This window comes from Pelobates fuscus, chromosome 1 (genome assembly GCF_036172605.1).
Source record: "Pelobates fuscus isolate aPelFus1 chromosome 1, aPelFus1.pri, whole genome shotgun sequence".
Taxonomy (NCBI): Eukaryota; Metazoa; Chordata; class Amphibia; order Anura; family Pelobatidae; genus Pelobates; species Pelobates fuscus.
Window position 1 is genome coordinate 217983141 of NC_086317.1, and position 21705 is coordinate 218004845.

Here is a 21705-nt window from a genome sequence, read left to right on the forward strand (position 1 = left end):
TAAACTTACACATGTCACATCACTTCAAGGACCAACCCCATATAGTTTCTAAAACATGTTTTTCTACAATGGACCATCCACACTATGTCTCTCATCTATTTTGCTATAGAAAATACAAAAAAGTTCACTATAGAATTACTGCAATACAATATTTGCAGCGTTTTTTTCCCCTTTTTAGAGACAAAAATAAAATTCACAAGCTCATTCACAAAGTGTCAATCTGCTCTCTCGCTTTGTTTCTTTGTACAGAAACAAACTGCTAACAAGTAAAAGTTCTTAAGTCTTATTGCATTCCTATCACATAAAACTACCATTTCCCCTGGCTGTACAGTTCTGCATTTTACAATTTCAGTATATACAACAAAGAAAAAGAAAAAAAACAAAAAACACCCGCCTGGCAAAAATAAATGGGCATCTGGACACTGTAAATGCAGCTACACACTATACATGCTCATGGCACAGTTTGAACTTCCTGTCCAATGCACAGATGAAACGGACGAACATTACAGATCACATTACCTACAAGCTAAAGTAGAAAGAAAAATATAAATACAAATAAAAAAAATAAAACACACAACCTTCAATGCTTGTATGTGACTGCAAAGCGCATGCAGAGTAAGTTGCAGAAGTGCGTTATAGATCATGACAGTCAAGAGTTCACACCAATGCAACAGTCATATCAAACAGGCAAGGACAGATGAATGTCAAAAATATGAATGCCATGTTGAACTATTGGCACGCGATGCATTTAAGATAAGAGAAGGGTGGATTTTAAGAGCTCATTACTTGCTTAATACATGGGCCCTTTAATATTCCCTTATAAACCATACCTTAAAACGTTTGTTGCCATAGATGAAATCAGAAACGTGTCCTTACGGAAATTGGATGTTTTGCAGTGTGCTATAGTGCAGAGAAGCATTTCTAGAGTGACTGACAAATAACGCCACTTGCAAAAGGAGAGACATACTTCTAGTGACAGCATGGCCCAAGACTTGTTTGGCACCATCTGGCACTGCAGGGGTTAAGCAGCAACAAAGCCCAAAGCAGCATTAATGATCATCCCACTATACAATTTCCACTATCCCAGTGAGGTATATTGTGTAAAACAAATGTATATATATATTTTTTTTTTTAAATAACGGTCTAACACATCAAGCCATGCTGCAGTGACTGAATTTAACAGGGCAGATTTAAGCACTGGACGCTTTGAGGTATTGACTAAAAAAAATAAATAGAAATGTAGAAAGCTTGCATGGATTACTTTTTTTTTTTTTATATGTTTAACCTTTGCTCAACTAGACACTCTGCCAATAAAAGCAATGCAGCAATTTTAAAGGTAGTGAAGAGCACATTCTGAATTTTCTGGAGTGAGCTTAACTCCTACATTATGAGTGATGTGGAAGCATGGAGATAAATGGTTGTTGGGCAAGCCCTAGGTCCCATAACACGTTTCATTTCTGTGGGAGTTCAGAGAACCTTGATAAATAGAAAATGCTGGTATAGAGTGTGCAGTCTTACTCTTAGAGGCCCAATATCACTACCTACACACTGAAGACATACCTGGTGATAAAACACAGGGCCTGCCCTGCTGGCAGTGAGCAACATAGTATGTCAATGATAAGTGTTCTGTAGATAACAAAGACATTGGGCAAAAGGGATAGGGAAGAAAAAGTTAATAATTTTAAATCTTTATATCAAAAAGTTTGATTTTTTTTCTCTTTTTTTTTTTTTTTTTAAATGCAAAACAAGAAATTTAAATCGAGCCTCAGAGCCACACAACTTTAAGAAACAAAAAAATTTCAGGATGCTATGCTACAACAAAAATCATATGGTTGAGGAAATCTTCTTTGAGGCTTTTAAAACCTTTATTGCCAAAAAAAGGTACTCCAAACCCACCATTCCTTATCAGAGTAAAAACTTTATTAAACCACAGCAGCATTACATGGGCGCTTCTATGTGCTGGCAAAAATACTTACAGGTGGTTGTGTTAATTAAAATGCCCCTTGTTTAGGGGAGGTGGTGGGAGAGGAATGGCAATCTGCATTTTAAAAATCACACGGCAGTGCTCACCGTGCGGCCCTTGTACTAAATCTTGTTCATATTACACATTCATTTGATACAGAAAAAAATAAAAATAAAAACTTTCAAAAAAAAAATACCTCGGTTATTCTGCAATATAGTGCAATATTTTTGCCACTTGCACCATTTAAAGTACAAGCGTGCAATGGTTAAGAACCTGACAGACGGCAATACCTGTAAAAAGGTCAAAAGAAGATATTTGTACAGTAAAGACTACCTCATTTAGTAAGTCTATGGCCCCACACAATTACACTTTACCATTTAAGAATACTCACAAAGCAGCGTGTTAATAAAGCAAGTCAACCTTTGTTACAACCAGGGATGGAGAAATGCTGGCTTGTAAATAAAAGACATTTAATAGAATAAAAACCACCTGGAGTAAAATGTTCAGATATCGTGTGAGCTTGAGGTAAAGATTCAGTCCAATGCATCAGAAGACAGTCCATAAAATTGATAAAAAATTTAAATAAAAAGTAAAAAAAAATAATTAAAAAAAAAAAAGCCCCCCAAAAATTAAAACATAAAACATCTTTCTTCTAGACTCAAACCGTGAAGATATTCAGTGCAAAGTCCAAAGTGTGCTGGTGGGAAGCTGAGAGACAGAAGTTGGCTCTTACAATAGCAGAAAGATTCACTGGTTTCCGGGTTCTGAGGAGAAAGATTATAGTTGGTGTGTTGTCACATCACTCTGTCAGGCAAAGTACATGGTGTGTTGGGTGTCATGATGAATCTGAACAGCTTTAGCCAGAGCTTGGGGGTCACGACCATTGCTCTGACCAGAAACATGGCTTCCCTCAGCACTGCAGAGACAAAAGAATTTGTATGAGACCAGCTAGAGGCTGTCCCGCAGTAAGTCAAGAACAATGCGAAGATTTGCATTAATAAAAGCAACCCAAACTTAAAATAATCTACTCTTTCCATGTAGGGGAAAATATAAAAATACAATGCAAAATTAAATCTCATCTGAAAATAGAAATTCCTGGCTAAAATTGTAGTTGGTTGAGGAGGATTTACAATTATGAATAACAAATTGAATCAATGGATGCATTTGAATCTGTAAAAACAACAGGCACCTGCCAATCCGACCTATGTAAGATTGAACAAAAGAGATGCGGTCAAACTGCAAGAGGTTAATATTTACCATTCTGGTAGTGATGGAGTTAATGTTCAGTGTTGTGTATGCTCAGTGTAGAGTACGGTAGTTAAGGAGTTAATGTATTGTTTAGTGTAATGGCTAAGAGTTATATCAGCTGCCTCCGTTATATTATTTCACAGAAATGGAAAGCCGGAATTCAGTTGACCATTTCTTTTTGCAATCATGCAATGGCCTTTTTAGAGGTATGGCTTGGGCAAACAGAGAAAATCCACATTGTATTCTGCATAAAGCAGCCTCAGAGTTTTACAACAATTAATGTTACAGAAAATTAGACAATAGGTACACTAGAAACAACAGTAAATCAAAGTTTAGAACTGGTTTCTCACCTGTCGTGATCTTTATCCACAAGATGGTACCGTGCTCTGAAAGCTACCAGGCGAGCATAGTATGCAGGTGCTGGGATGGAGACTGAACGCGTGCAGCGCACATAGGTGTGGCAAAGTTGATAGGTCAACAGCTGGAGCTCATCCGCTGTAAAACAGTTGTCATCCCAAAGAACTTGATAGTGAGAGGGCCGGCTGGTTCCCTGGAAGTAGATATGTTTAAAAGTAAATCATTATTTACAATGCAACTCTGTTATGTGACAACCTTGCTTGATAACCGTATACTTGTCAATTGTATATTTTGTAAACCAGTATATGACAAGAGAAATAAACAGTGTGGATGAATGAAGAGTATTGCAAGGGTCTTTAAACCAAGTTGTTGTAAGAAACATAGAATGTGATGGCAGATAAGAACCATTCGGCCCATCTAGTCTGCTTAATTTTCTAAATACTTTCATTAGTCTCTGGCCTTATCTTATAGTTAGGATAGCCTTATGCCTATCCCACGCATACATTAGGACCATCCACCACAAGTAATCCATATTTTTAGGGCAGATAAATCTCCTGGACTGCAGCTTTGTATCTGAAATGTTAAAATCTGCAGGCATGCAGAATTTGAAGAAATTCCAATATGCATGTGAAAACACCTTTCTTACAGGAGCTTACAGGAGCTGCAGGAGAGGTAAGTAAACGCTTCCTGCCAGCCCCCCTCCTACACAGCCCATCCACTGGACCACCAGGGAATGAGAGCCCCCCTCCCTGGCCATGTATCAAGCAGGGAGGGGGGACAAAAAAAAAATAACATAATTTAAATAATAAAATATTAATAATTAAAATAAAAAGAAAAAAATATTACTAATAAAAAAATAAATAATATTAAAATAATAATAATTAAAAAAATAATAATAAAAATGCCCACCCCCCACCAAGGCTCTGCATCACACACACACACACACACACACACACACACACACACCACTCATACACACACACACACACTGCATTCATTATATACACACACTGTAAATAAATATTTAATTAATATAATTTTTTAGGGATATAATTTTATTTAGAAATTTACCAGTAGCTGCTGCATTTCCCACCCTAGTCTTATACTAGAGTCAATAAGTTTTCCCAGTTTTTTTGGGGTAAAATTAGGGGCCTTGGCTTATATTCGGGTCAGCTTATACTCGAGTATATATGGTATATAGTCAAACTGCAGTAGGTATCAATACCCAAAAATCACTGAACAAAGTCTCTAGACAATCAGGATAACCTGGTGCTTAACTTTTAAGTATCAAACCTAAATAGTGGAGGGCACGTCAGCAATTTTTGATTTCAACATTTACCATTGTGACCTAAATTGTGAATGTCATCTTTTTACACAATAACACTGAAAGTGTAAACGAGAGCACAATGACTGTAAGTGAAGAATAAGAACCTATATTTGCTTGTACATATATTATTTAACATCTCAACCTCATATTGCTCTAACACCTACTGTTCAGAGTGTTCCTCCCTTTGTTCTTATTCACATTATCCAACTCCCATATTACACTGGGTAACTGTTAAAGATTTCTGGTGTGTAGTTTGGGTAGCAACCTATGGCTGCCTAATCATAAGGTAAATAGTGGATGGCAGACACGGCAAAGCAAATTCCCCATTTTGGTGCTAGAAGGTGGGGTTCCTGTTTCGGGAGTTAGATTTATAAGAACAGGTTAGAGAACATTAACATAAGAACATTCTTTATGGAAAACAAATATAAATGTTAAACCTTATTGATATACCCCATTTTTTTTTAACTATATAAAAAGATCGACCTTTTAAATAGGACCCCTTTATTCTGTGTTTTTGCTCTTTAAGAAATAGACTACCTTTATCCAAATAATCAGAAATGTAGTTAGTTACATTTTTATTAGGCAAACTGTGTACGTTACCATATAAGATATTACAAGAATTGTGATTCTTTGATGCACCAAGATTAGAAATGTTGAACTCGATTTACAGAAACATATCCTTGAAGGATGTATTTTTATTAACCAATTGGATACTGTGTACCATATTTTAACATGTATATAAATGGTGATAATCTAAACTTTGTTTGTTGTGTACGAAAAACATTAATTATTAGTTTATTGAATATTTACACTATTCTGCAATGCATATTTATAATGCACTGTACCTTTACGTAAAAAGGTTTAGCTAGTTATTTTGCACTTTTTATATACATGCCAACATATGGTACACTGTATCTTTAAATGAGTATTTAGGATTCATTTGGAACTGGCATTTGTTGCTAAATTAATGTGAAGATGGTAGCCGCACAAAAACTTTGTACTTTTAGGAGTACAAATTAACAAGTACTACTGTCTTTGAGGTAACCACAATTTCCACAACATTAACTGGGGAAGATTTGTTGTAAATTGTGCATAAATATAAAAATGGGAGGAATCACCAAAGGAATGCATCTATCTGCTGGTCTTATTGGTTTCCAGGGTGAGTGCCCCACTTAATTCAAAAGCACTTTGAAAAGTTGAGGATTCTAGAATTTAAAACTCTACTGGGAGAGATCAAATACAATAACTACCTAATCAAAAACCTAAAGTTTTTTAATTACAGCAGCTTTACACAAAGTACATACAATTTCATTATTACAGGCACATAGGCTTATCAGGAGTAAAATGTGGTGGGTGGTCACACTAGTCCAGCATTTCCCAATTGGAGTTCCGCAGCAATTTCAGGAAACAAAATGGTTGCCGGTGATAATTGAGACGGGCGGCGAGGGAGCACTCTCCCCTGCTCTGCTCCCTCAAGCGCACCGCAGTGATGCCGGAGCCATAATATGACGTCACTCTGGCACCGGCATCATGAAGAGGCTCGGTGGAGTGAAATTAAAAAAAAAAAAATTGTGTGTGTGTCTGTTAAGGAGTGTATGTATGTATGTATGTGTGCGTGTCAGTGAGAGTGTATGCGTGCGTGTCAGTGAGAGTGTATATGTGTTTGTATGTGTGTGTCAAAGAGTATGTGTGTTTGTCAGTGAGAATGTATGTGTGTGTCACAGTGTGTGTATCCGAGTGTGTGTGTGTGTGTGTGTGTGTGTGTGTGTGTATCTTTGTGTCTGTGTTTATATGTGTGTATGAGTCAATGTTTTTATATGGGTGTCTGTGTGTTAATTTGTTTGTGTATGTATGTACTTGCGTACTTACGTGGCATACGTACAGCAATCATATGTGCATAGACCCCAGCATTCAAACACCAACACAACATGCAAACACTCCTGCAAACAATAACATTACATACAAAAAAACATGGATTCAAATTTATATACAAACACTTAAACACACCCTTCACTCAAACCCTTAAACCCTAATGCTACACACAAATGTACATCCGCATGTAAAAGCCAACACTACAGCCAAGCACACCCCTTCATGCAAATGCAAACATTACATACAAACACTCCCCTGCACACAAATGCAAACATTACATACAAACACACCCCTGTATCAAAACGCTAACATTATATACAAACACCAAATGTACACACAAAAGCACACCTGCTAATTACTACTATTTGTTTACTATCTGTGCTACAGCACCAAAAATTGTTTGTGGTTCCACGTTGTTAGCGCATTATGTCAAAGGGTTCCACGGGAAAAATTAATTGGGAACCCCTGCACTAGTCTAATGTCCATTGTGTTAAGCACACAAAGAAAATGGAAGTCTGCACATATAAATTTTGAGGAGAGAAGATTTTATTAATCTACTGGCTGGCAAAATCACCAAGTGCATAGTTTAAATCCACGTGATTTGCTAATGATCTATTAAAAAAAAAATATATATATATATATATATATATACACACACACACACACACACCTCAAAAAAATAAAGGGAACACTTAAACAACACAATGTAACTCCAAGTCAATCACACTTCTGTGAATTCAAACTGTCCACTTAGGAAGCAACAGGTAGCCTGACTGCCATTAGGTACCGAGATGAGATCCTCAGACCCCTTGTGAGACCATATGCTGGTGCGGTTGGCCCTGGGTTCCTCCTAATGCAAGACCATGCTAGACCTCATGTGGCTGGAGTGTGTCAGCAGTTCTTGCAAGAAGAAGGCATTGATGCTATGGACTGGCCCGCCCGTTCCCCAGACCTGAATCCAATTGAGCACATCTGGGACATCATGTCCCAGCTCCATCCACCAATGTCACGTTGCACCACAGACTGTCCAGGAGTTGGCAGATGCTTTAGTCCAGGTCTGGGAGGAGATCCCTCAGGAGACCATCCGCCACCTCATCAGGAGCATGCACAGGCGTTGTAGGGAGGTCATACAGGCACGTGGAGGCCACACACACTACTGAGCCTCATTTTGACTTGTTTTAAGCACATTACATCAAAGTTGGATCAACCTGTAGTGGGTTTTTCCACTTTAATTTTGAGTGTGACTCCAAATCCAGACCTTCATGGGTTGAAAAATTTGATTTCCATTTTTTAATTTGTGTGTGATTTTGTGGTCAGCACATTCAACTATGTAAAGAACAAAGTATTTCAGAAGAATATTTAATTCATTTAGATCTAGGCTGTGTTATTGTTGTGTTCCCTTTATTTATTTGAGCAGTATATATATTTTTTTAAATAAAAATAAAGGGGACAGCACAAGATGAATTTAAAAACAGAAGTGTTTTTTAATTTCCTTACCTGAATACCTGCATGGCTACAAAGATAAAAGTCAAATTCTGATGGGTGTGTTATAGTGCTGTCCACTGTAGTTCCTGCTGGCACATTTCCACTTTTCCCAACCTACAAAAGAGTGACACTAAGTGGGACAACACAAAAAAAGTCATTTGAAAGATATTTTATAGAGATACTTGGATATAGATGAAAAAAATATTGAATATAAGGAGCTTTTTGCTGGTGGATAGTGTACCAGTCCAGATAAATTACTACACGGTATCATGTGAGAAATTTAAATAGCTGGAAAGCCACCAAATAATTACCTCCATTACAATTCCCTTTTCAAGACCAAAGAAAACAGAAATCTCCTACCACAATAAGCAATGGACAGGTCATATGAATCACAACTGTAGTTTGGTGAAATAATGCTATTGAGGGCTTCTGGAGACATTGTAATAAACCGTGATAACAAACATTGTAGTATGGGATGAAAATAATATTTCATTGGGCAGACTACATTCTGCACAGGACACATGTACATGTTCTGAAAGTCAGGGTTCCATATAAAAATGGTAATCAGCAGATTGTTTGTGTATGTTGAAATGGCTTTGTATTAGTAATACACAATGGTGAAGCTCGTCAAATCAGATATTATATAGAATCACCTCTTAACCCCATAACAGGAATTTTCCCTAAAGTAAATTACTAATTTTACGACTATACTCTTTCCCAGTAGAGATGATAGACTTACCCTCTCGGATTTGTCTGCACAGAAAAGCCTGGTATGATGCCTCTTCTGAACAACAATGTAGGTTATGCCAGGTCTGTAATCTTCTTCCAGACTAATGCAGGCCTTCCTTATAGCCATAAGCTCAGGCCATGCAACCTATGTAGAAGAACATCAAGTTATATCATTGGAAATCTGAGCCAATAGTAAAGAATCTGGGTGACCCAGAGCTATGTCAAAACTAGAGTTGAGCATTTAAAAAAAAAAAAAAAAAACTATTTCATTCAATACAAACTATGGAAAGCAGCCCTAAATTGAACAAGTCATGTCTGCGTTTTCTGCAACCCTCACAGGCTTGAGAGGGAAGTAAAATAGACAAGGAAATGCCAAACCACCCTTTTTATTTAACGAATGTATCTGCCTGAAAGGGGAAAATATATACAGGAGTGAGCAACAAAGTCTAACATGTTTTCTATATGATGAGCACACCAATTTCCCACAGCACTGATGTTTCCGTTGTTATTTTCGACATTATCTTCTTAAGGTACTTAAAGTGATAATGAAAGTGAAAAGCTTTAATTTTGTATAGATGTACAAAGAGAGGAGTTGGTAGATGGGTGTTAATACATCTGGACCTTGCCGTTGGCTGTAGCAGATGTGGTAGTTTGATTTGAAAACCACTTTATCCAGATGTAAACACCATGAAACTCAAAGGGAGCATCAAAGCCATGAAAAGACAAAAAATTATGTAAAAATAAAAAGCATATATTTACAAACGCAATATGGTTCTGCATAGCTTCCCAAAAGGGAGTCCCTTAAAATGTTATGGAAAATACTATTCAAATGGAAACAAGATCTCCAGTTAGCAGTGTTTACTAAAGCAGTTTCAGCTGCAATTGCCATGATAAATGCATTCCATTTCAAGATGCAGACTTGCTAGCTTTTGTTCCCAGTGTTCTGAACCCCCGCTTAACAAAGCACCCTCACTCTATGCGCACTCACTGGTCTTAAGCACAGCTACTGCCAGTGACGGGACTCAAGTGCCAGCACATTGTTGGTAATCACCATCTGTAATCTGAATGCCAGCTGCTGCCTTTGTTTTCTCATCAAATGGAGTAGGCAATTAGTGTTTACATATAAAGTTGCATTTTTGATTTTTTCAGTTTGATGACTTATTACAAACCTACAAAGAAGCTGGCAACTTGAAGCAAACTATTTTTATGGAGCGAGAGACTGGCAAACAAACACATCACATACATGAAATTTATAACCATACACAAACCGGTTCAAATGTGTTCACCTACATATATGCACAGTTTTAAAATACATGCAATCAGAGAAAAGACAGTTTGCTATTGTCAATAGGTCAGCCATTACCAGTATATGATTTGCTGTGCAGTCTTCACAGAGGGTGCATTTCTATTTATTTTTTATTAAATAGTAAGCCACCACCATCACTTCTGTACTGGGAATTGTTACAGAGATAGTAAATGAACAAGAGAACATGTGGGACACAGCATAATACTATGAACCAACTTCCAATGCAGCGAAGGGCAGCATTTAACCTTGTATAATTTCATGTGCAACACTTCAGAGGCAGAGGTCTGCTCAAAGCAATGTGTTGTATTGCACAGTACAGTACGGCATAAATTTATTTTGCATTTGCTATTTTTACCCTGTATGCTTAGAGAAGGGAAGATTTGTTATCCAACATTATCACATATACAACCTTATCACATTATAACAAATGAACACAGCACCCATCTCTGTAAACCTTACTTGTTTCATTTGGCCTTCAGACACTCCTCCTCTGTAGTAGATGATACGGGTGGGTTTAAAGCGCGTTGATTTGTAGAATTGGATTAGGAGTTCGCGCACCATGTTGCTCAGATCTTGAATGACTTCTTGACTGTACAGAAGTTCTTGTGTAGTCTCCTGGCGGGATGTCTGAACACGAACAGTGGCACAGTATCGGCTGGGATGTCCATCCATGCTGCCTACCACAGCAGCAATAGAAGGCTTCTTGCCATCTCCAGCTGGGGGGTGAGTGACATCTGCACCCAGGAATATAACGGGTTGTTGGAACACAGAGGGCCTGCATACAGAATACACATATTAACAGAGATATACTATGGCACAAAAGAACCAAGAATTTAACATGTTCATGGTGAGTGCTAGCTTGGAGAAAGCCACAATGTATTCACCTCAAAACTAAACAGGGCACAGAAGGTTTTGGCATTTCTCTAAGTATTTTGATCATCTGGAATTTTCCATATGTATTTGTGGAAACATTGATGGGGCATAGTTATTTACTCAATGCATCCAATTTTCTTGTGCAGCTCTTTAACCAGACTCTTGTTACAGATGTTGGCATTCTGACATTAGCAATTGGAGTAGTAAACGAAGAATTAAAGACAATAAATCATACATTTTAGATAAGCTCCAACAAAGATACAAGGAGCTGCATGTCCTTGCTTATGAACTTTTTTTATGTTTCTTCATGCATTTATTTTTTTGAAATTTGAAACCCAATACAGATTGTATTTAAAAAGCATGTTCTGAAATTAAAGTGAAACTGTAGGCACAAAACCTTTTTCACCTCATTGAATTGGTTATAGTCCTGCGAGTCCCCTGATATGGTCACCTATTCAATGTTAGATAGTTTTCAAACACTAACGTTACAGTGTCCCTTTTAAGGTACCCCCTTCACAACTACATTGTGTTGGCTCATTTTTATTAATATCTTTGCCTAAACTAATTAAAAACAGAAAAGAAAATCCCACAAACTTGCAAAAAACCAATGCTTATCCATTTTAAGATTTTAGATATTACCATTTTTTATGACCAATATGTGCTAAAGTCTTCCATATATTTGTGGGGGGATGGACTTAAAGGAATTCCTGACCCTATAGTGTTAAAACCACCATCTAGTGCTCCCCCCTCCCCCTAAAGTAAAATCTTACTTTTATTTAAGTCGGGAGCTGCTGCCTCTGATCTGCCTACTTTCAGCTGACATCAGAAGTGATTCTGCAAGTCAATCACAGTGCTTTCCCATATGATTGGCTGAGACTGTCAAGGAGGCAAATCAGGGGCAGAGCCAGGACAAGTTAAACACATTCCTGGCCAATCAGCATCTCCTCATAGACATGAATTGCATCAATGCATCTCTATGAGGAAAGTTCAGTGTCTGCATACAGAGGGTGGAGATACTGAATGGCAGTACTGCACAGTGTGTAGCACTGCCCCAGGAAGCACCTCTAGCAGCCATCTGAGGAGTGGCCAGTGGAGTTATCACTAGGCTGTAATGTAAACACTGCATTTTCTTTGAAAATACCATGTTTACTGGAAAAAGCTGAAAGGGAATGATTCTACTCACCAGAACAAATGCAATAAGCTGTAGTTGTTCTGGTGACTATAGTGTCCCTTTAACATTGCAGGGATGATTCTAATAAACATCTTGTTTTCACATCACTGTCAAAACCACTCAGTGAAAAATACAGCTTTAACCATATGCAACTGTGTCTAACCCACGCCGGAGCAATTTTTCTCTCTCTACTATAACACATGCATTCACTGTACAGCATTTACTCTGTCCTTTTAAAAGATTTACAAAGACTACCCAGTTTCTTACAATGTTTACCATCTTGTATAATAGCCACTATGATCTCACCTTTGATGAGGGACCAACACATTATTAATACCACCCAGCTTTGCATTGATCTTCAGGCAGAGGTTGGACAGTGTTTGTGGTGAAGTCTTCACTACATTTTTCACTTGCACACACTGGGTGGCCATTCCAAGAAGAGTGTCCCCCACCCTTTTCACCTCCGCTAGAGCATTATTGGAGAGAAAAAAAAATTAAATAAATCATCTACATACAAGTGCACTGTACACCCCAAATGCCTAGTGTAATACCAATTTTATCTTGCATGTTAACATCCCTCTGCATAGCCGTGTACAGTACACCACTGCTTTATTTCAGCATCTCTGTCTAGCACTGTGTAAGAAAGAGCCCTCTTCAGAAAAAAGGTGTGAAGTTTTGCAGAATTCGTTATAAAATTATACAACGTTGTTACGAAATCGATCAGTGAGCCAAGTTGAAAGTTTAAGATTGTTTACTAATTTCAGGCCAAGTAGCTTGGGTCCCTTATTTCTGGATGTCTAAGCCAAAACTAATTTTGACGTCTGATGTACTTGGCCACCAAGTGTATAACCGACCATGTTATAAAAAAAACAAAAAAAAAACAGACCTGAAATAGCTAAACTGTAGCAGTTTGTAAAACCCCTATGAGATCTGACCTGTTAGGCAGTGGGACTTTATGGAGATGTTTAAGGGTTGTATGCTGTAAATAAAAGTATTTACTAATTGACGGGGGTATGGAGACTTCATTTGGATCCTGATTTGTCCTGTTTGTATTTTAATTACAAAGTGCATCCTGAGTATATATAGCTATTGTGAGTACTGTGTTGCTTTATATTCGTTCCTGATTTTTCACTGTAATATCCTGATGACAGCATTGTCTTAACAGGAAAACAAGTGTACTGTTTGTCTTTCACTGTATATTGTCATCATTTATAAACTCTCCAAATTAGTGTACATAGATCCAAAATAACGGAACTACACCTGTTTCACCTTGAGAATATTTAACTAAAAAAAAAAAAAAAAAAGTTTAAAAAAAATTAAACAAAATAAAAAATTTAAAAAGTTGATTACGTTTTGTCCAACCCGACTCTAAAAGCCAAGAATACATTACTCTAAGAACACCTAGTTTTGGAAAGATACAAAGCTTATTCAGTGGAATAATCCAAGGAGAAAGAACACAATTTCATAAAGACTTCCTAAAAGTGTAGAGTAGTAGAAAAGACAGATACTTTTAAGTTTAGAGGTTCATCTCTAAGGACTTATCGACCCTCCCCCCGAAAACATGTGTAACATACGTTATAAGTATGATATAAATATAACAGTGTGTAACATACGTGATAAGTACGATATTTATAGTGTACTTATCACGTATGTTACACACTGTTGTAGCGTCTATAATATATATATTTTCCAAGAAATACCGGCACTCTGGGAGTTTTAAAGTCTTCAGTTTAATGTTACCTCCATGTCAACGTTTCAGCTCCTACACAGAACCTTCAGCAGGACAGGGTAGGGTGCTATAATCTATGCATGTTCAGGTGTGTGCAGCCCTCTTGGTTTCATTTATATATTTGGTAAAGGCCAACGCCTTGGTTTTGCACCCCTCCCTGTCACAGCACCCTATAATGTATGCATGTTTAGGTAAGTGCAGCCCTCTTGGAGAAATAGATATATATATATATATATATATATACATACATACATACACTGTTACATAGCTGAATAGATACTTTCGTCCATCAAGTTCAGATATATATATATATATATATACACACACATATATACATACATACATACATACACACATCCCTATATATATTATTTATATTATTCATATATATATATATATATATGAAAAAATCTGTAACTTGGCACTCACCCTTTCTAAATCAAATAGTTTCAATGCCTTGGTGCTATCCCACGTTGAAAGATATATATGAAGCAATAAGAGATGCACTCTCAGGTCTTAATAAATCATTACTCGCTATTTATTTTCCAAAAAGAGGTTTTACATCATCCGATCGACGTTTCGACCCCTTGAGGAAGACCCTGAGGGGTCGAAACGTCGATCGGATGATGTAAAACCTCTTTTTGGAAAATAAATACCGAGTAATGATTTATTAAGACCTGAGAGTGCATCTCTTATTGCTTCATATATATATATATATATATATATATATACACACACACATACACACACACTTAATGTTGGTTTATTAATAGTGTGCACAACACCCAGGTTCACCCCACACCTTACCATAGACTGGTGTCTTTCCAGGTAGGATCACTACAATGAGCTGCAGACCCACATAGGTTAGCTTTAGATGTTTGAACATAGGTTCCACACTGTCTGCTCCTTGTGCATATTTACAAAAACATGGCTGGCCTTGGATGGGCATCCCTGCATCCTTTGATATTTTGCGCAGCTGGTCAGTGAAACTCCTGTTTGAGAATATATGTGAAAAACATTGGATAAAATTAATGTTACTTGACTCTGTAAACCAAAGTATGCTCAACAAGAGTGAATTTCTACTTCCCAGGGCTAAATATTCACAAGCTAATTGGGAGTGGAAATTTTAAGTCTTTACTGGAGCCAACATTCTATTAGTTTAAGAAGATAAATACTGTATTTTCATGAATTAAGCTATTCACACGAACTACATATTCCATAATCCCCCTATTAGGGTGTTCAAGGGATTTGCACAGCTTCTCTTTATAAACAAGATAAAGCCCTTTAAATGAATAAGACAATCCACAACAAAATCCAGCAACTTTCAGTTGTATTCAGTACCAGATATTTAATGTAAAGTCGGTCTATTTAAAAATTCTAAAAGCTGTACATCTCACATAGTGGACTGCCAGCTATGCCCAATGCATTCGGGGGACCTTAAAATTGACCTGCTGGAAGAAACTCTTAAAATGAAAACCTACTGGAAGAACCTTCAAGTATTGTCTCAAAGTATCCAAATACTTGAAGACACTAGCTCTCCAAAACTGGATCACCCAATGCCAGATAACCAAAACTTACTTCAATAGGTCTTCTCGGCACTGCTTCTGGGGAGCAAAGCAAGCGACAGCCCAAACCTTGATCTCAATGCCAGCATAGAACTGCTTCCCTCGCATGTCCCACACACCTTGGTTTGGAGTGGCAACAGTTTTATTCTGGGGACCAAATGGTGAAAAGAAATTCTTAGTTACAACATGGAAGACTTTAACCCCTTAAGGACAAACTTCTGGAATAAAAGGGAATCATGACATGTCACATGTCATGTGTCCTTAAGGGGTTAAAGGGAACTCTAATGAAAAAAAAAATCAAAGTCAAAGCTCTGCAAGAGATATACACACACACACACTCTCTCTCATTCTGGCTCAAACAATGTCCATTTGATAATTTAAGGTTTGGTTTTCTTTTGGCTTTCTTGGCCATCCCATTCCACAAAACAATCATGAGTGGAAGACGAGCAAGTGGTAGATCAAAGGGGCCAAGTTGCTGACCTTACCCACAGCCAATCACCATCCTCTTTTGTGTATGGAATGTTAAAGACATTCTAAGGAAAATCATCTGGAGACAGGAACTGGTCAGCAACTCCATTCACATTGATCTTTCATTGACTGAGCACGTACAAGTAATAAGGTAATTGCCTTGTGATATGGCCATGGGTAGAATCACACTGCAAATTGCTCCAAAGCCAACCCCATCCCTTTTTAGCAAAATTGTTAATTTTAATGTAGAGAAAACAGCATACATATTAGGACAAAACATATCAACTTAAGATGCATTGGTGCACCAGTGAAGGATGAGAGAGGCAAGTACCAGAAGAGGACAAAGTATAAAGTAAACCTTGCAACCCTTTTGTTACTTGTATTACATGTGAATCTTGTTAAACAATTACAACGCTATGAGCTGCAACATCAGTTCCTTACCCTGCCTCCATACTGCAGCATTGGTGCTGGTAACACCCGGCCTGTAAGCTCAGTCATTTCATTATGGACAACAATACCAAATTCCTTCAGGTATGGGTCTGGTCCTCCAACCATGCTGTTACTCTTTACCTAAAGAGAGAGGGAAAAAAAATGAATATTGTAAATTACAATCAATAGCTGCTTCTATTCACCAGGAATATTACAAGGTTGTTTTGTTTAACAAGAAAGATTTCAGAAGTGATAAATAAAGAACACACATTTCAAGCTACCTGCCTTGGAAAACATTATTTTAGAACAAACACCTGAGAACAGGTAGTGCTGTCTACCACAGCCAAGCGAGGACTCATGGGATTTTCAAACTCTTTACAGTAAAAACTGTACCTTGTGCTAGAAGAAGTGACATACATCTGTTATTTTTCCTGATTGTCATAGCCCTGCATTATGCATATGGGATATGCCAACAGTGAAGTAAGATCTTCATTAAATAACTTATTTTACAGTCTAATATCTACTTGTCGCAGTATACTTACCAGCCGGCTGATCTCCTCCTGCCTGTCTGGAGCAGACCTGGCTGTAGCCTTGATCATGGTGGATGTCTGATTGTCAGTCAGCTTCTTGATGCATCGCTGGCCGGCCACAATGTTACAGACCTGAAGAGGCAATTTGCAGAGATCAACATGACTTAAAGATTATCAATGTTCCCTAGAATATTCAGCTACAAGTCACAGAAATTTAAAATAATATATGCAGGTACTCAACTCCATGGCCCCAACAAACAAGTTACCGTATATACTAGAGTATAAGCAGAGTTTTTCAGCACATTTTTTGTGCTGAAAAACCCCAACTCGGCTTATACTCGAGTCAGTGTCTGTATTATGGCAATTTACATTGCCATAATACAGACCGGGGGCTGGTAGCGAGCACTTACCTCTCCTGCAGCTCCTGTCAGCTCCCTTCTCCTCCGCGCCGGTCCGTTCAGCACCTCTGTCAGCTCCCAGTGTAAGGCTCGCGAGAGCCGCGGGGTCATAGTGCGGCTCTCGCAAGACTTACAGTATCAGCTGGCAGAAGGAACTGCCAATGCCACTGGACCACCAGGGAGTGAGAGCCCCCCTCCTCCCTGCCATGTATCAAGCAGGGAGGGGGGGGACGAAAAATAAATAAATAATACAATAAAAATAATAATAATATAATAATATAACAAAAAAAATGTAAAATAATATTTTAAAAAAAAATAATAAAAATGCCCACCCCCCACCAAGGCTCTGCAACACAAACACACACTGCACTCATACACACACACTAAATAAATATTTAATTAATATAATTTTTTTAGGATCTAATTTTATTTAGCAATTTACCAGTAGTGGCTGCATTTCCCACCCTAGTCTTATACTCGAGTCAATAAGTTTTCCCAGTTTTTTTGGGTAAAATTAGAGGCCTCGGCTTATACTCGAGGATATACGGTAATCAAAACTAAAATTAAAGCAATTGATGAAAAAAAAAAAAATTATTCACATTCTAAATATATAGTTTTCTAATCCTTTTATATGGTCCATATATGATCTCCCATCAATCCATACAGATTAGCGAGGTAGAGACGTGCAGGAAGTTTAAAGATTAAGGCACCCATGACCCAGGATTATTCAATAACCTGAATTTTTGTGAATGCCAAAATGGAGGCAAAACTAGACTGGAATATTGTTTAATTAGAGAATGTTTCCAGTTCACCTATATTTACCTCAGTGTTCCTGCTAGGATTATTCACTAAAACTCCACAATTTCGTGAATTGATTCCCGACAATATTTGCAACACATATACAAACATAATCATGCAGTGTTTTTAAAGGGACACTATAGTCACCTGAACAACTTTAGCTTAATGAAGCAGCATTGGTGTATAGAACATGCCCCTGCAGCCGCACTGCTCAATCCTCTGCCATTTAGGAGTTAAATCCCTTTGTTTATGAACCCTAGTCACACCTCCCTGCATGTGACTTGCACAGCCTTCCATAAACACTTCCTGTAAATAGAGCCCTATTTAGGCTTTTATTGCAAGTTCTGTTTAATTAAGATTTTCTTATCCCCTGCTATGTTAATAGCTTGCTAGACCCTGCAAGAGCCTCCTGTATGTGATTAAAGTTCAATTTAGAGATTGAGATACAATTATTTAAGGTAAATTACATCTGTTTGAAAGTGAAACCAGGTTTTTTTTTCATGCAGGCTCTGTCAATCATAGCCAGGGGAGGTGTGGCTAGGGCTGCATAAACAGAAACAAAGTGATTTAACTCCTAAATGACAGTGAATTGAGAAGTGAAATTGCAGGGGAATGATCTATACACTAAAACTGCTTTATTTAGCTAAAGTCATTTAGATGACTATAGTGTTCCTAGATTAGAATCAACAATAAAAGTAGGCAAAGCAACATCTACTTTTCCGAAGTAGCAAGCCTCTAGTAAAACATAAATAAACAGATTTAAATAACTCCATGATAAAAGGGATGGCAAGCTACAACAGTATTGCACTTGTAGCTCCCATCTTCTGTAGATGAAGTACAACACATATACATTAGTTTCCAGAAAAATCAATGTGAGAATTTTCCTGGCATACCCCATTTCCTAAGTGATTGGCACTTAGCTGCAAGTGACACATTCTTAATTATCAGAATTTCTTACAGACTTTAGCATTAAAATGCTTTTAAAAAAAACACAAAAAAAAACAAAACATTATATATATATATATATATATATATATATATAAAAAACAACTATTTCTGGCACTCTTCCCAAATCAGCAAAAAAATAAACCAGCAAACCAGCAACTACCAGGTGCCTCTCCGTGCAATAACATAAACAAGAGAAATTGAGAGCACTCAATGGATTTTGTAAATCAGCAAAATGTATTCAAATCAAACATATAGATCAACGTTTCGACCGTCTGGCGGTCTTTATCAAGATGATAAAGACCGCCAGACGGTCAAAACGTTGATCTATATGAGTTTGATTTGAATACATTTTGCTGATTTACAAAATCCATTGAGTGCTCTCAATTTCTCTTGTTTATATATATATATATATATATATATATATATATATATATATATATATATATATATATATATATATATATATATATATATATATATATAAATAAAAATTATACAAAATAATATCAACTTCTGGATGAACATAAATCATGTATAGTATATTTATACTGCAATTTTATGTAAACATTTTTGAAGTGAATAAAATACAAGTCTCTTATTTTTAATATTATTTTTTGAAGTCTGAAAATGCTAGAGGGACAAAAAAAAATATTAAAAGCATTTTTACACCAATATATGGTGTACAAATCCAGTTTAGTTTCAATACAATGTTATTTTAAACCACACAGATAAATCCATATATCCATCTAACAGTTCTGAATACACAGCTTATTTTAGGACATCAATTTGCCCCGAATGAATCGATGTTACCAAGAGAAGACGAAAGCAAAGTAACAGACATTGATATGAGCACTTTCTAGCAGTGGATATATTACTTCACGGTCTAATATAGTAGCCAAAACCATCTAGTGATAATTACCACATCATATAGCAGATGACATACTGTAGCAGCATGGCCTGTGGCAGCTGACAAAATACCGCCATATGGTCTGCAACAGCTGAACGTTAAACCAGTTCAAGTAACATTAGGACTGTATCTTAAAGGGGCACCGAAGGCAGCAGCCACCACTCATTTAATGATAAAGAGAGGCACCTGCAAACAGCACAGCTACTTAATTCAAGGAATTACTCGTCATCCAAAAACACCTAAGCAGTTTTCTGGTAGACTGCCTGGCAAAGTAACCAGCATATGAAGCACAGACTTAGGCCAGGATTACGTCAGCATTGTCCCATTTGCAGTGTCCAAACTTTCAGTTTTGGAAGACATATTGTAGACTTCCTTGATGAAAGAACAGGTTGTACATCTATCTAGCTCTTCAAGACTGCTTCATAAAGTCAATATATTGAATCATATTAATGATAGTCTTAAAAGTTCAAAATTACTGAATCCAAGCTAAAATTCCCCCCCCCCCCCCGCCTATTTTTTACACAGATGTTGTTACATATCCTGGGTTGCCTTCTTCTACAAAATGTCACTTAATGCAGCCTTAATAAAAAAAATTAAATGGCATGGGCACACGGAAGGCAATAAATTACAGCTTAACTCAACGTTAATTTTGTAGGTCCTGAAAGGATTAATAAGCAATGTAAACCTACAACCCTTCAACGTAATGAGTAATAAACAGCAAACTGCTTAATTTGGCTTAAATGCAGGCAAACACTTGAAATAGTATCACACAACCACTTACCTCAAGGGGTAAATATGTGTGTTTCTGTTCCTGTCCCACTTGCAGGCAAGGAAGGTGTGGGTATTTTAGTTGTAAGGCGTATTTCTGCTTAAAGTACTGAGCAACTGTGCACTCCATGGCTTGGCCGTTCTCCAACTGCAGGGGAAATCTGTGGGATAGGGGAAGCAAAGGTAAAGACTTTCAATACTATTCTGCTCGGATCTTGCTTTTACAAACATACAGGAAACCAGAATAAACCATCTTCAGATTAGTAGTTATTTCCATTTTAAATTCCCATTTAAGGTAGGGGGGAGGGAATTATTTTATGTACAGCACTGAATAGGTGATCACACTTGGAATTTTATTGAATCTCATTGAAATGTTCTCAGTGCAAAGTCCCCTTAGTCCCGCAATGTAAAATAATTAGAATAATAATAATTAGTAAAATAATTAGATTGCAGAGTTAACTCCTCTAGTGTCATCAAGACAGCCACTAGAAGCACTTCACAATGTTTTACTTTGTGAAACACTGGAAGTCCTCCCGCTTTTCATGTGGACATCCAGCGTCTTCAAATACCCCATAGAAAAACATTAATTCAGTGCTGTTGCATACAGCGCTCGTGGAGCATGTGCATTAGGCTTCCCCATTGCCACAACACCAGTGGTAGAGATGGAGCTTGCACCAAGGTAAGTGTTAAAAGGAGTTTCCCTTTTCAACACCGCAGAGCAGAGGGACACTATAGTGTATGTATTCCTAAAGCTTTAGTATTCTGTTATGACATGTTATAATAGTGCTTCAACTGAGGGAGGAAAAAAAGGCAAGCAAGTCTATTGCATACAAA

At 37.3% G+C, this 21705-nt stretch overlaps 1 protein-coding gene across 1 annotated transcript in view; it reads right to left on the reverse strand.

Moving 5' to 3' along the window:
* Positions 1–2555: 2555 nt before the first annotated feature.
* The window catches only part of LOC134611136 (protein argonaute-4), a 66166-nt gene continuing 47016 nt past the window's right edge, over positions 2556–21705 (reverse strand). Inside the window, exons 8-18 of the mRNA XM_063454738.1 lie at positions 20885–21032; positions 17065–17184; positions 16535–16663; positions 15639–15772; positions 14868–15052; positions 12638–12797; positions 10747–11062; positions 8992–9126; positions 8265–8366; positions 3562–3761; positions 2556–2879 (exon numbers count right to left, since the gene is read on the reverse strand). Of these exons, the coding sequence (XP_063310808.1) occupies positions 2771–2879; positions 3562–3761; positions 8265–8366; positions 8992–9126; positions 10747–11062; positions 12638–12797; positions 14868–15052; positions 15639–15772; positions 16535–16663; positions 17065–17184; positions 20885–21032 (1738 nt within the window). The 3' untranslated portion in view covers positions 2556–2770. The remainder of the gene's footprint in view (positions 2880–3561; positions 3762–8264; positions 8367–8991; positions 9127–10746; positions 11063–12637; positions 12798–14867; positions 15053–15638; positions 15773–16534; positions 16664–17064; positions 17185–20884; positions 21033–21705) is intronic.